Source organism: Pristis pectinata, chromosome 27 (genome assembly GCF_009764475.1).
Source record: "Pristis pectinata isolate sPriPec2 chromosome 27, sPriPec2.1.pri, whole genome shotgun sequence".
In the NCBI taxonomy this organism is placed as follows: Eukaryota; Metazoa; Chordata; class Chondrichthyes; order Rhinopristiformes; family Pristidae; genus Pristis; species Pristis pectinata.
In genome coordinates, this window is record NC_067431.1 from 22,146,823 (window position 1) to 22,165,994 (window position 19,172).

General features: G+C 41.4%; 1 protein-coding gene across 3 annotated transcripts in view; it reads left to right on the forward strand.

The window, feature by feature from the left end:
* Positions 1 to 19,172, forward strand: part of abcg4a (ATP-binding cassette, sub-family G (WHITE), member 4a) — a 131,406-nt gene that overhangs the window by 2,948 nt on the left and 109,286 nt on the right. The window contains exon 2 of one of the 3 annotated variants that reach the window (XM_052040061.1): positions 3,887 to 3,942. The exons of 1 other annotated variant lie outside the window; for it this stretch is intronic. In XM_052040061.1, the coding sequence (XP_051896021.1) occupies positions 3,907 to 3,942 (36 nt within the window). In that variant the 5' untranslated portion in view covers positions 3,887 to 3,906. Of the gene's footprint in view, positions 1 to 3,886; positions 3,943 to 14,410; positions 14,638 to 19,172 lie in introns of those variants that run through there. One more of the 3 variants, XM_052040062.1, reaches the window with a different exon arrangement.

Genomic DNA, 19,172 nt, shown 5'->3' on the forward strand with positions numbered 1-19,172 from the left:
AAGGATGTGGTAGTGTTGGAGAGAGTACAGAGGAGATTTACCATGATGTTGCCTGGACTGGACTATCTCACTCATGAGGAGAGAATGGAGAGGCTAGGTCTGTTTGATGGAGTGGAGGAGGTTAAGAGAGGACATGACTGAGGTGTATAAAATCATGTGAGGTATAGATTGGGGAAAAGTTTCCTGCAGCTTCCCCAATCAGAGGTAGATAAAATTAGAGGACAAAAATTTAGGGTAAGGGGTAAAATAATTAGGAGGATCTGAGAGGGACCTTGTTCACCCAGGGAGTGGTGAGTTTCTGGAATGCACTGCCTGAAAGAGTGGTCAAAGGAGAGTAGCTGACAGCATTCAAGAACTATCTAGATGAGCATTTGAATTGCCCAGGAATTGAAGTGCAGGAAGGTGGGACTAATATGGATGGGAGCCCACTGATCAGCAGAGGTGTGGCAGGCCGATGGCCTGTTTCCATACTGTATAACTCTTACTCTGACTCTGAAAGGTGGTATTAAATATTTTAACAGGCTTAAAGGTGGATAAATTCCTGGGGCCTGATGAGATATATCCCAGGTTGCTGGGGAGAAGGGTGGGGGCAAGGGAGAAACTTGCTGGGAACTGACAAATTTTAAAACCTTCTCTGGTCACAGAGGAGGTGCCAGATAATTGGACGACAGCAAATGTGATACGATTATAAGCCAGGTAATTATGGGCCAACATCAGTAGTAGGGACAGGATTAACCTGCAGTTGGAAAGGCAGGGATTGATTAGGGATACTCAGCATGGCCTTATTAAGGGAAGGTCCTGTCTGACTAATCAGTTGGTAAGATGGGCACAGAAGCAGGAGGTGGAATTTAATCCTGAAGAATTGGAAGTGTTCCATTTGGAGGACTAATAGAGCTAGGATCTACACAATGAATGGAAGTAGCTGAAGAAGTATTGAGGATTAGAGGAACCTTGATGTACATGCTCATGATTAGAGTCATAGAGCAATACAGCATGGATACAGGCCCTTTGGCCCAACCAGTCCATGCCGACCACATTGTCCACCCAGCTAGTCCCAATTTCCTGCATTTGGCCCATATCCCTCCAAGCCCCGCCGCTCCATGTACCTATTCAAATACTTCTAAAATGATAGTATTGTACCTGCCTCAACCACTTCCTCTGGCAGCTCAGTCCATATACTCACCACCCTCTGCATGAAAAAGTTGCCCCTCAGGTCCCTTTTAAATCTTTCCTCTCACCCTAAATCTATATGCCCTAGTTTTGGACTCCCCTACCCTGGAGAAGAGACCCTGTTACTATCCACCTTATCTCTATGCTTCTCGTAATTTTAAACATTTCAATAAGATCACCCCCTCATTCTCCTACATTCCAAGAAATAAAGACCTAGCTTGGCCAACTTCTCCCTATAACTCAGACCCTCTAGTCCTGGCAATCTCCTCGTAAATCTTTTCTGCACTCTTTCCAGTTTAACCATGTCTTTCCTATAACAAAACTGTACACAGTACTCCAAGTGCAGCCTGACTAATGACGTGTACCACTTCAACATAATGTCCCAACTCTGTACTCAATGCCCTGACTGATGAAAGCCAGCATGTTAAACTCCTTCAACCCCTATCTACCTGTGATGCCGCTTTCAGCAAACTCTGCATTTGCACTTCTTGGTCCCTCTCCCCAGGGCCCTACCATTCACTGTATCAGTCCTACCCTGGTTTGATCTTGCAGAATGCAATACCTCACATTTATCTAGATTGAAAGCCATTTTCCTGCATACCTAGCTGATCAAGATCCCCTGTAATTTTTTATAACCTTCTACACTATCTACAACACCTATTTTAGTATCATCTGCAGACTTACTAACCATGCCTTGTACATTCACATCCAAATCATTTATATAAGTTACAAACAACAAAGGTCCCAGCACCAACCCCTGTGGCACACCAATAAACTCAGGCCTCCAGTCTGAGAAACAATCCTTGACCATCTTCCTCTGCTTCCTATCACTGAGCCAATTATGGATCCAATCTGCTCTCTCCCTGTGAATCCCATGTGATCTAACCTTCCAGACTCGCCTGCCATGAGGGACCTTGTCAAAGGCCTTGTTAAAGTCCATGTAGACAACATCCACTGCCCTACCCTCATCTACTCTCTTGGTTACCTCCTCGAAGAACTACAAGAGATTTGTTAGACATGACTTCCCAAGCACAAAGCCGTGCCAACTGTCCCGAATCAGACCCTCTCCAAATGTTGGTAGATCCTGTCCCTCGGAATCCCTTCCAGCAATTTACCCACCACTGATATCAGACTCTCTGGCCTATAGTTTCCTGGCTTGTTTTTGCTACCCTTTTTTAAACAATGGTACCAACATTTGCTACCCTTCTTAAACAATGGTACCAACATTAGCCACTCACCAGTCCTTCGCAACCTCGCCTATGGCCAGAGATGAAGCAAAAATCTCTGCAAGAGTCTCTGCACTTTCTTCTCTGATTCCTGAAGGGAGCAGCACAGTGAGATGCAGTGATTCCGAAGGCATATGGAACACTTGTTGGGGAATAGAACATAAAAGTGGGGAGGTTATGGCACAGCTTGGCCCACTGCTGGAGAATTGTGTGTAGTTCTTTGTCACACAATATGAAGGATGCGATTGCATAGAGAGGGTCCAGAGGATATTCACCAGAAAATTGCCTGGGATGGAGTGTTTCAGTAATAGAAGGGACTGCATCGGCAGGGTTTATTTTCTTTGGAATGGAGAAAGCTGAGCGGAGAACTGACAAATGTACAGAATTATGAGAGACATAGATAGGATACATACTGAGAAACTTTTCCCACTTGTAGAAGAATTCCTGACCAGAGGGCACAGGTTTAAGTTGCGCATTAGAAAATTTTGAGGGGATTTGTGAAAGAATATTTTTCATCCAGAGGGAAGTTGAAATCTGGAACTTGTTGTCAAAGAGGCAGTGGAAGCAGATATTCTCATAACACTTAGTAAGTATCTAGATGAGCACTTGGACTGCCATGGCATAGAAGACTGTGGCTGAGTGCTGGGAAATGATATTAATATAGATTGGTATTGATGGATGCCTTTAACATAGCGGACTGAAGGGCCTGTTTCAGTGCTATGTGACTCTATGACTATGACTCTACATTAATCACACCTGAAAAACAATTCATTGGCTCTAAAGTACTTAAAAACGTTCTGAGCATTATGGAAATTAAGTAGAAGTCTTCTAATCTTTCACTGAAAAATTGACCTTCCAATCATGGTCAACCCATCTCTAATGCCAAGATGATGGGCCATGCCTGACCTCCATCTCCAACTCACTTTGCCAAGTGGTTAGGATGGAAGAAGAGATGGTTCCTGACTCTCATCTCCTTCTCAGGAGCAAAAGTTCGGCATACGGATAGACGTGGGTGCCCGATGACGTCAGTACTTTCCCAGCACTAGAGAACAAAAAGTGACTCATTACAGTATCATAAATCAGTGATATTGAGTCATCTGCAGAGATGCTGAAAAGCCTTTAACTAATCAAGTTTTGATTTAAAATAATGTATATCTGGTGGTCAAATGCATATTTTCTTGGAGCCTAATGAATTTTTTTTGTTGTTTTTGTGTTCATATTTTGCCATTATTGCCAATGCTTTGTTTGACTTTAGCCCAGCTAGTTTCCTCCCCTTCCACAGTCTCCCTAGCTGTTGAGAATGTCACATCTGAAAAGAACACCTGATTATTGGTTTCATTCCTTTTCCCTGTTCTCCATACAAAGCTATTTCAGCATAACTGTATTTCTAACTTGTACCATTAATTTAACTTTTATCAATTTTATGTATACTGTATCAATGACGTCAAGGATCTCTTCAATGCTCACATCAATATGTTAATTTATTCCAGTTTCTTCCATTCCTCTCCTGATGGCAGTGATTCTTCTTGGGCATTGCTCCACGGATGTAAGAATATCTTCAATATCTTGTCTAAGTAATCGCTTTAGTGTGATTTGTCTATGCTTTCTTTACAATTACAACCTCTGATTAGGCTTCCAAGCACTCCAGTTCTCCTGCTTCATCAGTGACCTTGTCTCCAGCATGAGTCAGAAGTAGGATATTTGCTGACAATTGTACTACATTCCCTCTGTTTGTAACTCTTCAGATAATGCTTCATCTGTTCCTCCATGTAGAGTGACCTTCACAACATCCAGACTTAAGGTAATAAGTAGCAAGTCACAAGTCCCACCCGCTGCCTCCTGACCCCCCCCCCCTCCCCCAACAACCATTTTTATTCCCCTCCCCATTCTGGTTGTATCCATCTCCTACCCACACATTTCAATCTGGTCCTGGATCCATCCGCCTTTAACCTCTTTCCTAATGGTTCCCATTGTCACCTCCCTTTTTACTTTCAGATTCCAGCAGTGGTAGCCATTGTGTCCCTGCTTATCACCAGCTGTCTCCACCTTCACCCTCACACCTGGCTCCATCCTTTTTGTTTTGTCTGCCTACATCTGTCATCCACCTGCCTCTTGTCTCCCAGCTCCACCCTTCCCCTGCCCTGCTTAATCTGCCTGTCATCCTTCACCCCCTCCCCTCCCAGTCCACATATCACCTCTGGCCCCTGCCTCACCTGTAACCCCCCCCCCCCCAATACCGCCCATCTCCCCTCTTCACTCTTAGTCCTGATGCAGGGTTTTGACCCAAAACATCATTCATTCCTCTTCTTCCCCCCCCCCCCCACAGATGCTGCTTGACCCATTGAGTTCTTACAGCAGATTGTTTGTTGCTCCAGATTCCAGCATCCGCAGTCTTATGTCAGAAAGATGCATTTGTTCCACGCAAGTGCCAATCGAAGACCATCTCCAGCATAATGATATCGAGTACTTAACACCCTTGACGTTAAGTGGCATTGCTATCTCTGAATCCTCCATCATCAACATTCTGGGACTCGCTCATGACCAGAAATTTAAGTTAGTTAGCTAAAAAAGTTCTATCTTTACAAGAGCAGGTGGTAGCATTCTATAGTGAATGACTCTCCAGAAAGCCACAAATCAGGAATACCTGTGGAGAGAGAACCTGAGCTAATGTTTCAAGTTAATGACCTAAAATATTAACATTGTTACTCCCTCCACAGCTGCTGTATTTCCAGAATTCTGTTTTTATTTCAGATTTTCAGCATCTTCAGTTTTTTGCCTTTTCTTTACAAGTAATGGGAGATATTTCACTTGCCAAGGTAAATGTAGCTTCAACTTAATTAAAGTACCTCAGTACCATTCAGGACAAAGCAGTCTGTTTGGTTGGCATCTCACCTACTAGCTGATGTGTACAGTCTACAAAATGTGCTGCACAATCTTCCAAGGCTTTTTCAACAGCACCACCCTGTACCACCTCCAGGATAAGGGCAGCATGTCCATGGGAACACCACCACCAACAGGTTCTCTCCCAAGGTGCATACCATCATAACTTGCAAAATTAGAGTTATTACTTCATCACTGTTGGGTCAAAGGCAGGGAACTCTCACCAACTGCATTGTGGGAGTATCTTCCCCACCATCTTCCCAAGGACAATTAGGAATGGTCAATAAACATACACCTTTACACTAAAGTCGTCATACTGCATACCAATATGAGAGATTCCTTTCAAACCCCCTCGCCTCACTCTGACTCCAGCTGACACTCATATGCAGTCCCAGATTAAGTTCCACTTGTGTAACCTTAACAGAAAGTCTCTTTGGTCTACCTGGTCCACCACTCTCATACTTGCAAACCTTCACATTTGCCTCGACCCTCAATTCATCAAACCCAAAGGACTTGTTTCCAAATTGTCTAGAGCTTCTCCCTTGTGCTTGCATCTGGGCCATGTTGTTACCTGTCTCCTCCCCTATCAACAGCCGTGTGTTCTGTCATCTTGACCTTGCTCTTTGAAAGAACCTCTCTTTTTTTTTAATAAAATCACCTCAAAAGCCCCTGTGAACTATTTCACAAAAGCTCAAAGTCTGTGTTGTATTTTAAAGACATTTCTTCTGTCAAAGAACAGACACCAGCAAACGGTTTGCATTTTGACATGGAATAATGGCAATTAAGAACTTAATGCGAAGTATTGTCAATGGATTAGTGAATTATCCTCCACTCTCCTGAGCCTAGAAATTTCAAGCATTAAATTTTTTTCTTTATGTGCTCTATTAAAACTGAATTAGATACTTTAATAGAAGAAGCATCAGTGTACACTGATATACAATTTGTAAGGTAGGTATCAAAGCTTTATATGCTGCAAAATCTTTCTCTTGTACATTAAGAATAGATATTTTTCTCCTGTTTTCCCCATTCAATATGCCTAAGTCACAGACTCTCACTAAGTTATATTTCCAAAGCTACTATCTGTCATTCACCACTTCATACATTAGGCTGTTCTTTCTGGGTCCATAGACTTGTCTAAATTCTGCTGGGTTACTTAATTAAATGGGAATGATTGGCAATTTTGATGCTATTTCAAGCCTATGTTCGTAAACCACTGGGCAGACCCATACTTTCCCACAGGGGACATTGGTTGGTGTACGTTGGGGCAATTTAGGAACAGTTTCCCTTTACGTATTCCAGGGGAACCAAGGCCATTTCCAATCTATCACTGCACTTTGAGCAAGATCCATTAACCTGGCACAGAATGGAGAATATAGATTCAGATAAAGTGGGTGCATAAATTGCATTTCTCCAACATGAGTATTAAAATATTATGTTACAAACTCTCTGCATAGAGAATATTATATCTAAAACAAGAGTGGTGCTAAAATGAAATAGGCTGATGGGCTCCAGTCTTAGAAGCCCTTCCGGGAAGGCATGGCTTAGATACTGTGCTACAGAGAATGAAACCTCATGTGCTGAAGGAATTACTATTCATCTCTCTCGTTAACCAGTCAACAAATTGAGCTGATTTATTGATTTCTTTGCTTATTTAAACAAGGCAGCATGACCCAAACAACAAATGAAAGATTTCACATCCCATTTGTGTGCTGTTTCTCTATGAATAAGTGATGATCAAAGTGTATTCAAAAGAGATTTCCTCTCTGTATTGCAAACTAATGATGAAGATTTTGTTATGGCTAGTCTACCATGGCACATTAGATAGATTAGACATAAATTATCAAGAACTGGGGCCTTTGTGCTGTCTATATCATATACGAACCAAAGTATTACAAAAGTATTCTTTGATATCTCAACAACATTCTTACAATCCATCAAAAACTTTGATTTATTTTTTGATTGTTTATGAAATTTTGCTGTTTGTAAATTGGCAATCTTTTGGAAACATGGTAGTCTCTGAACTTCAAAGTAATGCACTGAATGTAAAGTACCTTTTTGAGGGGGGAAAAAACTGAATCTTTTATTTTAAGTAGTAATGATAATACAATTTAGCCAGTATTCCTATAGTAAAATACTGCAGATGCTGGAAATCTGAAATATGACAGAAAATGCTGCAAATGCTCATCAGGTCAGGCAGGGTGTGTGGAGACGCACAGGGTTAATGGGTTAAGGTCAATAACCAATTATCAGAATATGTCATCTTTTGATTAGTTGCTTTAAACCTTTTGGCCATCACCATATTCAGCAACTTCACATCGTAGCCACCGTTTGTTTCTCCTGCTGGTGCTAGTGATAATTCTGTTTGCTGTTAACACCTCCCTTGGGTTGATCTTTACTGTTTCATCACCTCCCTTGTTGCCGTTTAATCCCTCTTGTCCTCCCTTCACTCTCCCGCAAACCTACTCTTTTTTTTGTTATTTTCCTCTTCCAATAGCCCATTCTCCATCTCGTACAGCCTCTGTACCTCGTTGTACACTGGTCTTTCAGTTCCGATGAAAAATGATCAACCTGATAAACTCTTGTTTCCCTCTCCATAGAGGTAGTCAGATCTGATGAGTATTTCCATCTTTCTGTTTTTATTTCAAAATTTATCCAGTGCCTGTTAACATGAAATGGAAGTGACCCCTGATGAGATGTGTACTGGTACACTGTAAGGTGGTGTGGGAATTGGGAAAGGTAGTTCTTCATAATCCTTGCTCTTTACATTTACCATTGGAAGTATTGCTAAGTTTAAGTTGGTCCTATCTCCAAAACAATCCTCGGTGAAGTAGGAAACTTCATCCCAGAATGTTATGATTAAGTTATCAGCATTTAACGTGCATTCCTTGCAATACTGAAGGTTAGAGGGTGAATGAATAAGACCTGAAGATGATTAAAAGTGTAATGTAATTATGTAAAACTATCTTCTCTTGTGTGGGGCAGAGGGCATGACCTTAATTATATATAAGCCATTCAGGGTGAAGTTCACATAAAGGAGAGTGGAAACTAGAACAGTCTCCTGAATATCGGCTGAGTCAATGGATGATTTCAAAAGTGAACCAGATAAGTTTTTGTTAGACGGGGGCTGCTAAGGGTTAAGATGGATGGTTTTAAAATGGAGGGCAGGATTGATTTGTTGATAGAACATATTTTAGTGATGGTGTAGTTTTCTCATGATCTTGTGTTTCTATGTTCTGTTGAGCATAAGTTCTCAGACAGTGAAGCTAGGTTGACAATTGCACTCAGGATCCAGGATGACAGCATGGAAAATGAAGGCACCAGGAGATTTCTTCTAGGATTGGACTCTGATGCAATGTCAGAGTAAAGGAATGCCCAAAAATTTACAGTTGAAGTTGCATACACACACATGTCCTTAATGTTACAGAGGAAGTATATGTGTGTGTCTTTATAAACTCTGCAAAGCTTGCCAAACATCCAGCCCCTTCCCACCACCAAGCCATGTGTCCCTGGGTGGGGTTTTGAATTGGAGGAGCTGTGCTCCTCATCACATCCACACTACACCTGACCTGTCAGTGTTTGGTACTGATCCTGGATTAACCTGAATTAGCAAAAGCTCCACCTCCCAGCTGCAATAGAAACCTGTCTTTATTTCTGTTTGATAAACAAAATTGGTTGAAGGTAATTCTTACAAAACAAACAGAAATCTTCATTTCCATGAATGGAAGGGCACTAATTGAGAGAGGCTGATCTGTTCTTTGTCAGGTGGTTTTTATTGTACACAGTATAAAAGACCTTGAAACATGCAGTTAGTTCTCCATTGGTCTAATGTTGGTTGCCATTGCAGAAGCAACAAAAAAAAGACACCATTGCAATTAGTGGAAGTAATAATAAAGAGCAAATTATCTTTAAGAACCATCACATGGCCCTATACAATGATTGAGCATAGGTGCTTGTTCAATCCCCATGTTAATGAACAAGTAACATCTGTCATCTCATTATTGCAAAACTGGGAGGAAAGGGACATAGCACCACACAAGGGAGACACTTCGGTGATATTACTGGATTTGTTGCTTTCACATCAATTTTACTAAGTGCCTATGGAGTTCATAGGCTTCTAGAAGTGAAGAATTGATGAATGAGCTTGTTATGCATGCAAAGTTAAAGGATAAACTTTTCCTGGCTCTGCTTGGTTCATATAGTCATAGAGTGATAGTCATGGATTTGTACAGCACAGAAGCAGGCCCTTCAGCCCAACATGTCCACACGTACTGGCAATCAATCATTTACACTAATCCTATGTTATTGTCCCCCACATTCTCATCGACTTTCCCCAGATTCTACCACTCACCTACACACTGACAGCAATTTATATTGGCCAATTAACCTACCAATCCACACTTCGTTGGGATGTGGGTTCCATCACATTACTAAGAGTTAAGTTCAATGTGACATTAGCCAAGCTAAAGTAATCTCTAGTTTCCTCAGCCGCAGTAAGAGTAGATCTTATGAAGACCAGGAACTGACAAAACATCTAAGAATTTTACCTTGAGGTTATAAAAATTAGTGTGGCAGTCACTTAATTGAAACAATAATTGGACATTTGCAAAGAGTTAACAAAGCCCTTTGTTTTAAATTCATCCAGATAATTCATCCTAAATCTTAAATTTGGCTATCTGAAATTTAGCACTTGTGAAGAACAACAATATTTTTAATTCATGAGAATGCAATATTTATAACCGATCTATTTTTAAACTCAGCCATTCAGTTTTTGACAGGTCATTTTTTGGTGTAAGACTTTGATAGAAATGGGGAGAAAGTTGATTGGGGAAAAAATGTTATGACCAGAGCACATGGGTTGTGTTATATCATCTTTGTTCAGTTGGTAGCATGTTCATTTCAGTGAGGTAACTATGGTGCATACTCTACCAGCATCTCAGCTATTACTTCAGCTCAAAGCTAATGGATTCTATTGTTGGATGTGTCATCCTTCATTCAATAATGTACACAGTTCCATCTGTTCTGAGTGATGATTCAAGATTCAATTTGAAGAGAAGCCATGGGCACTCTCTGGGCAATGTAGCTTCAAGCAGTGACCAATGGGTTCACTTTCTTGATTAATCAGCTGCTGCTAGTTCAAAGCTGTCAAATCTGTGTATACAGCACAATGACTGCACTCAATTGAATAAAGCACATTTAATAGTTTAAACATATTTCATAAGTGTAAACCATTCTTTCCAAAACAATTTACACGTGAATTTTTTTTTGGGTTTCCCGAAGAGATTCAATGGAGGACAGTAAATCCTTACTGGGGAAGGGCAATTTCTGTAGTATTCTCTCAATTACCCAGTACAACTTGTGTGAAATCCTGAAGAAGGCAAAATCCATGGAGATCTGATTCCTGGAGACCACTTTCCCCCCCCCCCCCCACTTCTTTCTCCTCCTCCTCCTCCTCCACCCCCCCCCCCCAATCACACACACACAAGTTCCTGGTGCACATTCCTGCCTAAATTTCCGACCATCATTCACATTATGAAGTATTAAATTACATTGACGTGGAAGACCATGTTGGAATGACAGTCTTGTCCAATGGAGCCACTCCAGCACCACCACTGGAAGGAGGACATTGAATTAAATCACAGACTCAAGGGAGTAAACAGATCTATGTTCCACTACTAGACCAAAGAGGAAGGGGTTGGGAGCTTCTAAAATGAGACATAGAAATGCAGAGGAGCTTGTGTAAGCAGACAAGAATACAAGCATCCAGATAACGTTCCAAAAGTATAGCAAAAGTGCTACACTTTTGGAAGTTCTATCTTCTGGGGACAGCAATAAATTGTTCTTGTGTAAAAGAACACATGGCATTATTTTGAAGTTGCCCTAAGTGAGCTGATCAATATTTATCTTTTAGTCAACATTATGTTTTTAAAATTGACAGTTTGGTGATTATCACATTGCTGCTTGTGGGAACTTGCTGTGCAAGAATTGGGTGACTCTGCTTTAAAAATACTTCAGTTGTAAAGCCCTTGGAATGACCATAATCTGCAAAAAGTGGTTTGGAAATGCAAGTCTTTGTGGTTTAATCGTAATGCACAGGTGTCCTTGTAATTGTGGTCATCTTCAAGATGAATTTGATTGTTGTAAATAGAGAAGGGTCTTGCTGTTATCTGTCAAAAAGAAAGTTGTCACTTGGGGCCTCTCAACCTCCTTCTCCCAGTGGGTGAAAAGCTGCGCCCTAAATTGCTGTGTAGATTTGTGTCTAGCCAGAGGCACAGTGGACACCGATCTTCATCATCTGGCAACTCCAGGTAAAATGCAGGGGGCAGCATCATACATGGTCTTTTTCAACTTCACTAAAGCCTTTGACTTTAGTCAAAGGAAGGGGCAGTGGTGCATTCTCTTCAAATTGGGTTGTCCACAGAAATTTGTCTCCATCTTACCTTTGCTTCATGATGACATGCAAGACAAAATCCTAATCAACAGGTTCACAACCTCGATCAAACTGGTATCAAGCAAGCACCTGTCATTATCTAAACATGTTTCAAATCTTTCTTACTGCAATGTTGCAACTTGCCTCAAACAAACTTTGTGCTGAAGTGGGATTAATGTACAGGACTAATGGGAATCTGTTCAAACACTCCAGAATCAAGGTCACCCCAATGTTGGTATGAGCCACAATTTGCAGATAATTCTTGCATATGCACGTAATCAGAGAGTGAGCTCCATGTTATTGTCAACTCATTCACAAGTATATGAGAGCAAGGGCCTTGCATTTAATAACTGCCAGACAGAGGTCCTCTATCAACCTGCCCCCAGTGTGCAATAAATATCCACAGCAAGACCCTGGAAAACGTGGACCAATTTCCATATTTCAGGAGCAACCTCTCGGCAAAGGCAGACCTAGATCATGAAATTCACTGTTTACTTTTGGTGCACCAGTACATCTGAGGAAAGGGCTGTTTTAAGATAAAGACATCAAACCTGGCACAGAAACTCCGTCTACTGGGCAGTGGTGTTCTCTGCCCTCCTATATGCTTGGACAACTAACAGTAGAACCTCAAAGCACTGGGGAGATGCCAGCAATGCTGGCTCCACAAAATCTTTCAAATCCACTGGCAGTAGAAGCAACTAAATATCAGTGCCCTCTTCTGTACTAACATTCCCAGCAATGAGAAACTAATTACAGTCCATTGGTTCCATTGGACAGGCCACATCATTTTCATGGCTGACACCAGGCTCTTGAAATTGATACACCATTGAGATCTGTGTAACAGTGAGATGTTTTCAGAGGAGAAGATTCAAGGATGTTCCTAGAACCTTGTTGAAAAATTGCAACCTACCCACTGTTCCTAAGAGACTCTGGCCCATGGTCACTCTAAGTGGAGAAAGAGCATTCTGAATGGTACTGACTACCTGGATTCCAAATGGGAGCACACAGAGATCCAGAGTAAATAGTGGAAGGGAGCCCACCACCTCCCACAATTCCACCAAGCACTTCCTACCCCACTTGTTACATAGTGCACAGGTCCCATGCTGGCTTTATCCCATCCCACAGAATGAGAGTTGATGCAAGTCTTCCTCAGTCTGAAGGGGCTGCCTAAGGAGAAGAGCATCAACATGCAGAGAAAGGTGGGGAGCAGAGGAGTAGAATTGTTGGGAACATAAGGGTTTCTCTGCAGTACCAGATGGAGAGCTGGGAGATTCACAGCATGGAATGGTACCAGCCACAGGAGTGTGGGACACATCATGCCTGAGGGAAGTGAATCTGAAGGTGTACTTAGTGCATGGAATTAATGTAGGCATCCTCCATTATTTATGTAGATATATATTTTTATTATTCATTCAAGAGATGTGGGCTTTGCAGGTTGAACCAGCATTCAATTGCCCATCCCTAGTTGCCCTTTGGTGAGCTACCTTCTTGAATTACAGCAATATGGATATGGAAATGTCTAATAAAAAGAGTGTGTGATATATCACTGTATTTAAAGAATATGTATGGTCAGGCACGGTAGTGTAGCAGTTAGCATAACGCTATTAGAGCGCCAGTGACCCGAGTTCGATTCCAGCCACTGTCTGTAAGGAGTTTGTACGTTCTCCCCGTGTCTGCATGGGTTTCCTCCGGGTGCTCCAGTTTCCGACCACATTCCAAAGACGCATGGGTTAGGAAGTTGTGGACATGCTATGTTGGCACCAGAAGCGTGTCGACACTTGCGGGCTGCCCCCAGAACACTCTATTGCAAAAGATGCATTTCACTGTGTGTTTTGATGTACATGTGACTAATAAAGAAATCTTATCTTATGTGGTAGATCTAAGTCTTGTATCTTTGTACTTTACATATTCAGGACTATTTGAATCTAACCACTTTGCAAAGTTGCTGAAATAAGGCAGAGATAGGGAGGGAGTTGGTGTGAAATTATCATCATAGAATTATATAGAATGGAAACAGACTCTTCAGCCCAACTGATCCATGCCAGCCAAGATTCCTATCTAAGCTTATCCCATTTGCCTGTATGTGACCCATATCCCCCTGAACCTTTCCTATCCATGTACCTATCCAAGTGTCTTTTGAATTTAAAAACAAAAATTGGAAATAAAAACAGGAAATTCTGGAAAACTCGACGGGTCGGGCAGCATCCACGGAAAGAGAAGTTTCAGGTCTGGGACCCCTCATCTGAACCGAGAAAGAGAGAAACAAGTTAGTCTGGGTAGCAGAGAAGATGGGCAAGGAAAATGCTGTGTAAATCCGAGCAAATATTTAGTGGTATCAGCACACGGCGGGTTCCACCTTTGCAACACAAAACATATATTTTTATCTCAAATTTGAAGTCTTTTAGGCAAGTGTGATGCCCAAAGCAGCCAGAAAGGTTGGTTCGTTGTAGGTACGTTTCCGGTTTAAGTGAGAAACGAAGTCCTGCCCCCTTCTCATAACATTACCGCAACTGGGCGAACCTTCAGCTTCGGTCAAGCACATGCGGTGTCTGTTTGCTGTGACAATAACAATGAACAAATGGGTCAAAAATATGATCTGAAAGTAACCCACTGAATTTAAACCTCGGTGACTTATTCCGAGCAGGTTGGAGTCTGTTTAAGAATTTAATTTTCAAGAAAGATTGAGCAACTAAGAATTCTGCTCGTGGGATCATCAGCAATTTAATTGGGATTATTGATTTTTTTTTAAATCGTGCTTTAAACAAGGAAGGATTAAAACTGCTTTGTCCGTAAGACGCCAGAGGAGAGAGTGTGTGTGTGTTGTAACCGGAATTATCGGGAGCTTCAACTCTATGGGGTGGAGAAGGGGAAATCGGCCGTAGGAGAGGGTCCCCACCACCGCTAGAATCGACAAACCGCATTGATAACACAAAGGTATGGAGAGAAGCTTCTGCTGCGTCTACTTAGTAGATACTGGGCTTTTAAAATACATAATTCCAGCTTTTTTGCCAAATTAGTTTCGCAGTGATGATAATGCACATAATTTGCACATATTTTTGGTAAAAATAGTTTTGATTCCTTATGTATGTGAAATGTTTGCATTTTTTACACCGTGGCCGGCTTCGCGAGTCGCAGTGGTTATTTTTCCTTGTTACACATCATTCCCAAGGACATTCGCGGACTCCTCCACCTCCCTTTTAATGCGAATGAATATTATCACCGGGTGGTTCCTTTCTGCAAGATGATCTGTATTTCCTGAGGTTTGGGTGGAGAAGCGACGCGAATCCATCGCCGATTGATTATGACCTGGGGTTTGGAAGATGTGCTTTAATGGAATAGCAAGATTGCAACACGAAATGTTAAACCATCCCAGTTATGGTGTCGCAGCCTTGCTAGTTTGCATTCCTTTTAGGTTGGAAGCTTTAAATGGTGAAGTATAGTTCTTGAGATTTATTATATTATCCATATGTAGCGTTCTTTTGCTGAGGATATTGCTTTGTGCCTGCAGTGGAGAGCGAGTGCTCGGCAGTCATGCGGCCGATTAATAATTCAGAGGTGTGTTTAAATCAATACACTTAAGAGTTTATCTCCTGTTTTCTGTCACCCTTTTAAGTGCCCACCCAGCCCCAGTGCTACTCACTCTCCCTTATAGAGAGGAGATTCTCATTAGCTCAACTTTGGAAAAAGGTATGGTCTTCACTGAGTTATGATTTGGAAACTCATTTATCTACCTGGACTTAGGTCAAGCAGCTCCTATCAGTCAGGGAGGTATCAGGGGAGCAGTGGACAAGTTTATACCATCTGGTTCAGTGGATCAATATGGGTGATATAGATTGGCAAGGTCCTTGCTTCATTTCTGGTTGGTTGGTTGGCTTAAGTGATGCCCATGAAGGAGTTTTGGCTTCAATGGGAAATGGATGGTGTTGGCATCCAACTCTTGATCCCTTTTGGAAGGGAGCATAACCGTAAGGTTGGGTTGGGTTTCTCTGCAATGACTTGCACTCCCTCTGCCCAACACGTCAATATTTCAGTGGTCACAATCTCAGCATTTAGTGTTAAGAAGCTCATTGGTGTGAGGTATGAGAAACATCCGTTATTTCCTTTGGCAGCAGAAGAACCAGCTTTGGAGTGATTGGGTGATTAAAAACATAATAATCAGTTGTGAAATATAGTCGAGGGAATTTTACAGGGGAAAATGCTTTTATTGTGTTTGCGTCTGGAAAGGCAAAGAACATCCAGTGGTTGTGGACGATAATGGTGCCTTGGCTAATATTACATTCTGCTAATAGTCTTTGATGCTATGAGCAGTTGTTTTGATGATCACACAGACAATAATCTTCCATTGAATAAAAAGTTAGAATGGTAAATACTGGTTTCCATTGAGTTTTCTGCTGGGGAATAGAAAGATTATCATTAAAGGATGTTCTTTTTGTTTTTGTTTCTTTCTCTCCTCTTTTAAACATTTACTTTCTAGTGTTTTCTCTCTTTCCCTTGGAGGTTTTACCTGGAATAGTCCAATGGAGTGCATGTAGTTGGATCTCCACTCAATTCTTATTATGTAGGGAATTGGATAGAGATCATGCAATCATTTGGGGCAAGATTGGTGCAGCATTTTTTTTGTTAGTGTGGAGTTGCTTTTTTCCAAAATACTCACAGGCTTAAAAATTTTAAATGCTGGCAATTCACTTGTCCTGATAAAAGAAAAACTCTTCTAGTATAGTTCTAATTCTCAAAACAATCTCAAATTCAAGTGATGGTTGGTTACTGGTGTGGTGTTAATTTTTTGTTTTGGATTTGTGCCTTTTTGCTTGTTGCTGGAAAACATTGTCACAGCTGTGTAGAGCTCAACATTGTGTAGTGCTCAGTGGACATGATGGATATCTGAAATATTAAAGTTCTTCACTCTCCAACATGGGGATCTCTTATCTAGATGGGTACAACTTGGGGAGAAATTACAAGATATTTTGTGAAGCCACCTTGCTTCTCAATCAGTGTTATGGGTCCCAGCCCACTTTGGAGACCTGAGCTCAATAATCCAGCCCGGCACTTGCGTACAATTCTGAAGGAATACTATGTTGGCAGATCTATAGACTTGTAGATGCCTTAAACCTTTGACTTCATTCCCCTACCAGGTGAACATAAAACATTGCATCTCTAAGATTTATTACTAGCAAGGCACTTAGAAAATAATCATATGATTGGGCAAAGCTCGCATTGATTTATGAAAGGGAAGTTAGATTTGACAAATATGTTCCAAGTTCTTAAAGGTTGTAACTAGCATAATAGATAGAGGTGTACAAGATGATGAGAGGCATAGATCGAGTGGACAGTCAGAGACTTTTTCCCAGGGTGACAATGGTTAACACGAGGGGACATAATTTTAAGGTGATTGAAGGAAGATATAAGGGGGATGTCAGGGGTAAGTGTTTTACACAGGTGGGTGCGTGGAACACATTGCCGGCCGAGGTGGTGGAGGCAGATACATTAGGGACATTTAAGAGACACGTGAATGATAGAGAAATAGGCGGCTATGTGGAAGGGAAGGGTTAGATAGATCTTAGAGCAGGATAAAATGTCGGCACAACATTGTGGGCCGAAGGGCCTGTACTGTGCTGTAATGTTCTAGATAAAGGAGAACAAGTGGATGTGGGGTATTTCAACTTTCAGAAGGGCTCCGATGAGATATAATGCAGGGGATTATTAAACAAGGTTAGACCACACAGTATGGGGGATAATATGTTGGCAAAGATTGGGAATGGTTAACAGACAAACAGAGAATAGAAATAAACGGGTCATTTTTGGGGTGAGAGTCCATGACTAGTAGAGAGCCACAGAAATCAATGATGGGTCCTTAGCTGTTCACAATCGATATCGAAGGTTTGGTTGACGGAACCAAATGTGCTGATGATACAACTGATGATACAGAGCCGGATGATGTGTTGGTTGTGAGGAAGATGCAGAGAGGCTTCGGGGAATATAGAAAAGCTAAGCGAATATTTGAGGATATGATGGAGGGAATATAATGTGGAAATGTGAGGTCATTCAGCTTGGATGAAAAAGGAGAGAAGCAGAGCTATTTTTAAAATGGTGAAAGATTGAAAGGTTCAGTGGGACCTGGGTGTCATTGGAAATAAATCGCCGAGAGTTAATGTAAGGGGGCAGTATGCAATTAGGAAGGCAGCTGGTATATTGGCATTCATTTCAAGAAACTTTGAGCGCAGGAGTAAAGATGTCTGTTTTCGATCGTACACAACACTTGTGAGACCCACCTGTAATATTGTGCACAGATCTGATCTCTCTGTCTAATGAAAGATATGCTTGCAATAGAGGAGGGTGCACCAGATTTATCCTCGCAACGAGAGCTTTGTCATATGAGGGAACTGGGTCTCAACTCTCTAGAGATTCGTAAAATGAGAGGTGATATTGAAACCAACTCCTTGCAGGGTTTGACGGGACGGATGCAGGGATGGTGTTCCCCTAGCTGGGGTGTGTGGAGCTTCAGTCAAAGGCTCACAGTCAAAATGTATAGAGTTGTTCTGAGATGAGAAGGGATTTCTACATCCAGATTGTGACAAATCTTTGGAATTTTCTACCCAAAAGGTTGTGGAGGTTCAGTCACTGAGTACACTTAAGACAGAGATCAATAGATTTTTAGATATTAAGCAGATCAAGGAATATGGAGTTAGTGCAGGAAAATGGCACCTAGGTGAAATATTGGCACAATGATATTGAAAGGTAGAGCAGGCATAAATGACTGAATAGCTTATTTCTATTTCTTGTATACTACTGTAAAACAAAAAGTAAATGTTCTATTAAATAAATTGCTGTTTGTAGGAACATACTGTGTACATCCTAGCTGCCTTATTTCCTGCATCATGACAGTGACTGCATTTTAAAAGTCCACATAGACTTTGGGACATCCTGTCTTTGTAAATGGTGCTGGGTAAATGCAAGTTCTTTTGTTCCTGCAAGGTGGGGTCTGGCAATTCTAAGGAACCCACAAAAGTATTTTGTGAAGTTGCTCTTTCTGTCATTCTAGAACACACAAGTCAGCACTTCAAGCAGTATTTAAGAATTCTATTATTCTAGTTTTGCAGTTTGCCATCAAACGAAATTGTAAATGAAAGAAAGGGATGGAATGTGAGAAGCATATTGGTTCCTCCAGTAAGCAATTGAATTATGATACTGAAAGGGGACAGGGCTGGTTCCTAGTCCGTCTTACAGGATACAAGTTTGTCGGTAAAACAAGTAAGATAGAAAACAAAAATAAAGACCAACTGAGAAAGATTGTGCAGCAGAGTGCTCTCAACACGACATTCATGAAGTACAAAATTCTAAGAGGACTGGACAGATTACATGCTAGAGCAGTGCTCTTACTGGCAGGGCAGTGCAGGACCAGGAATTAGTCAACAAGGGGTGAGCCATTTAAGACAGAAATAAAGAGAAATTTCTTCTCCCACAATGGTGAA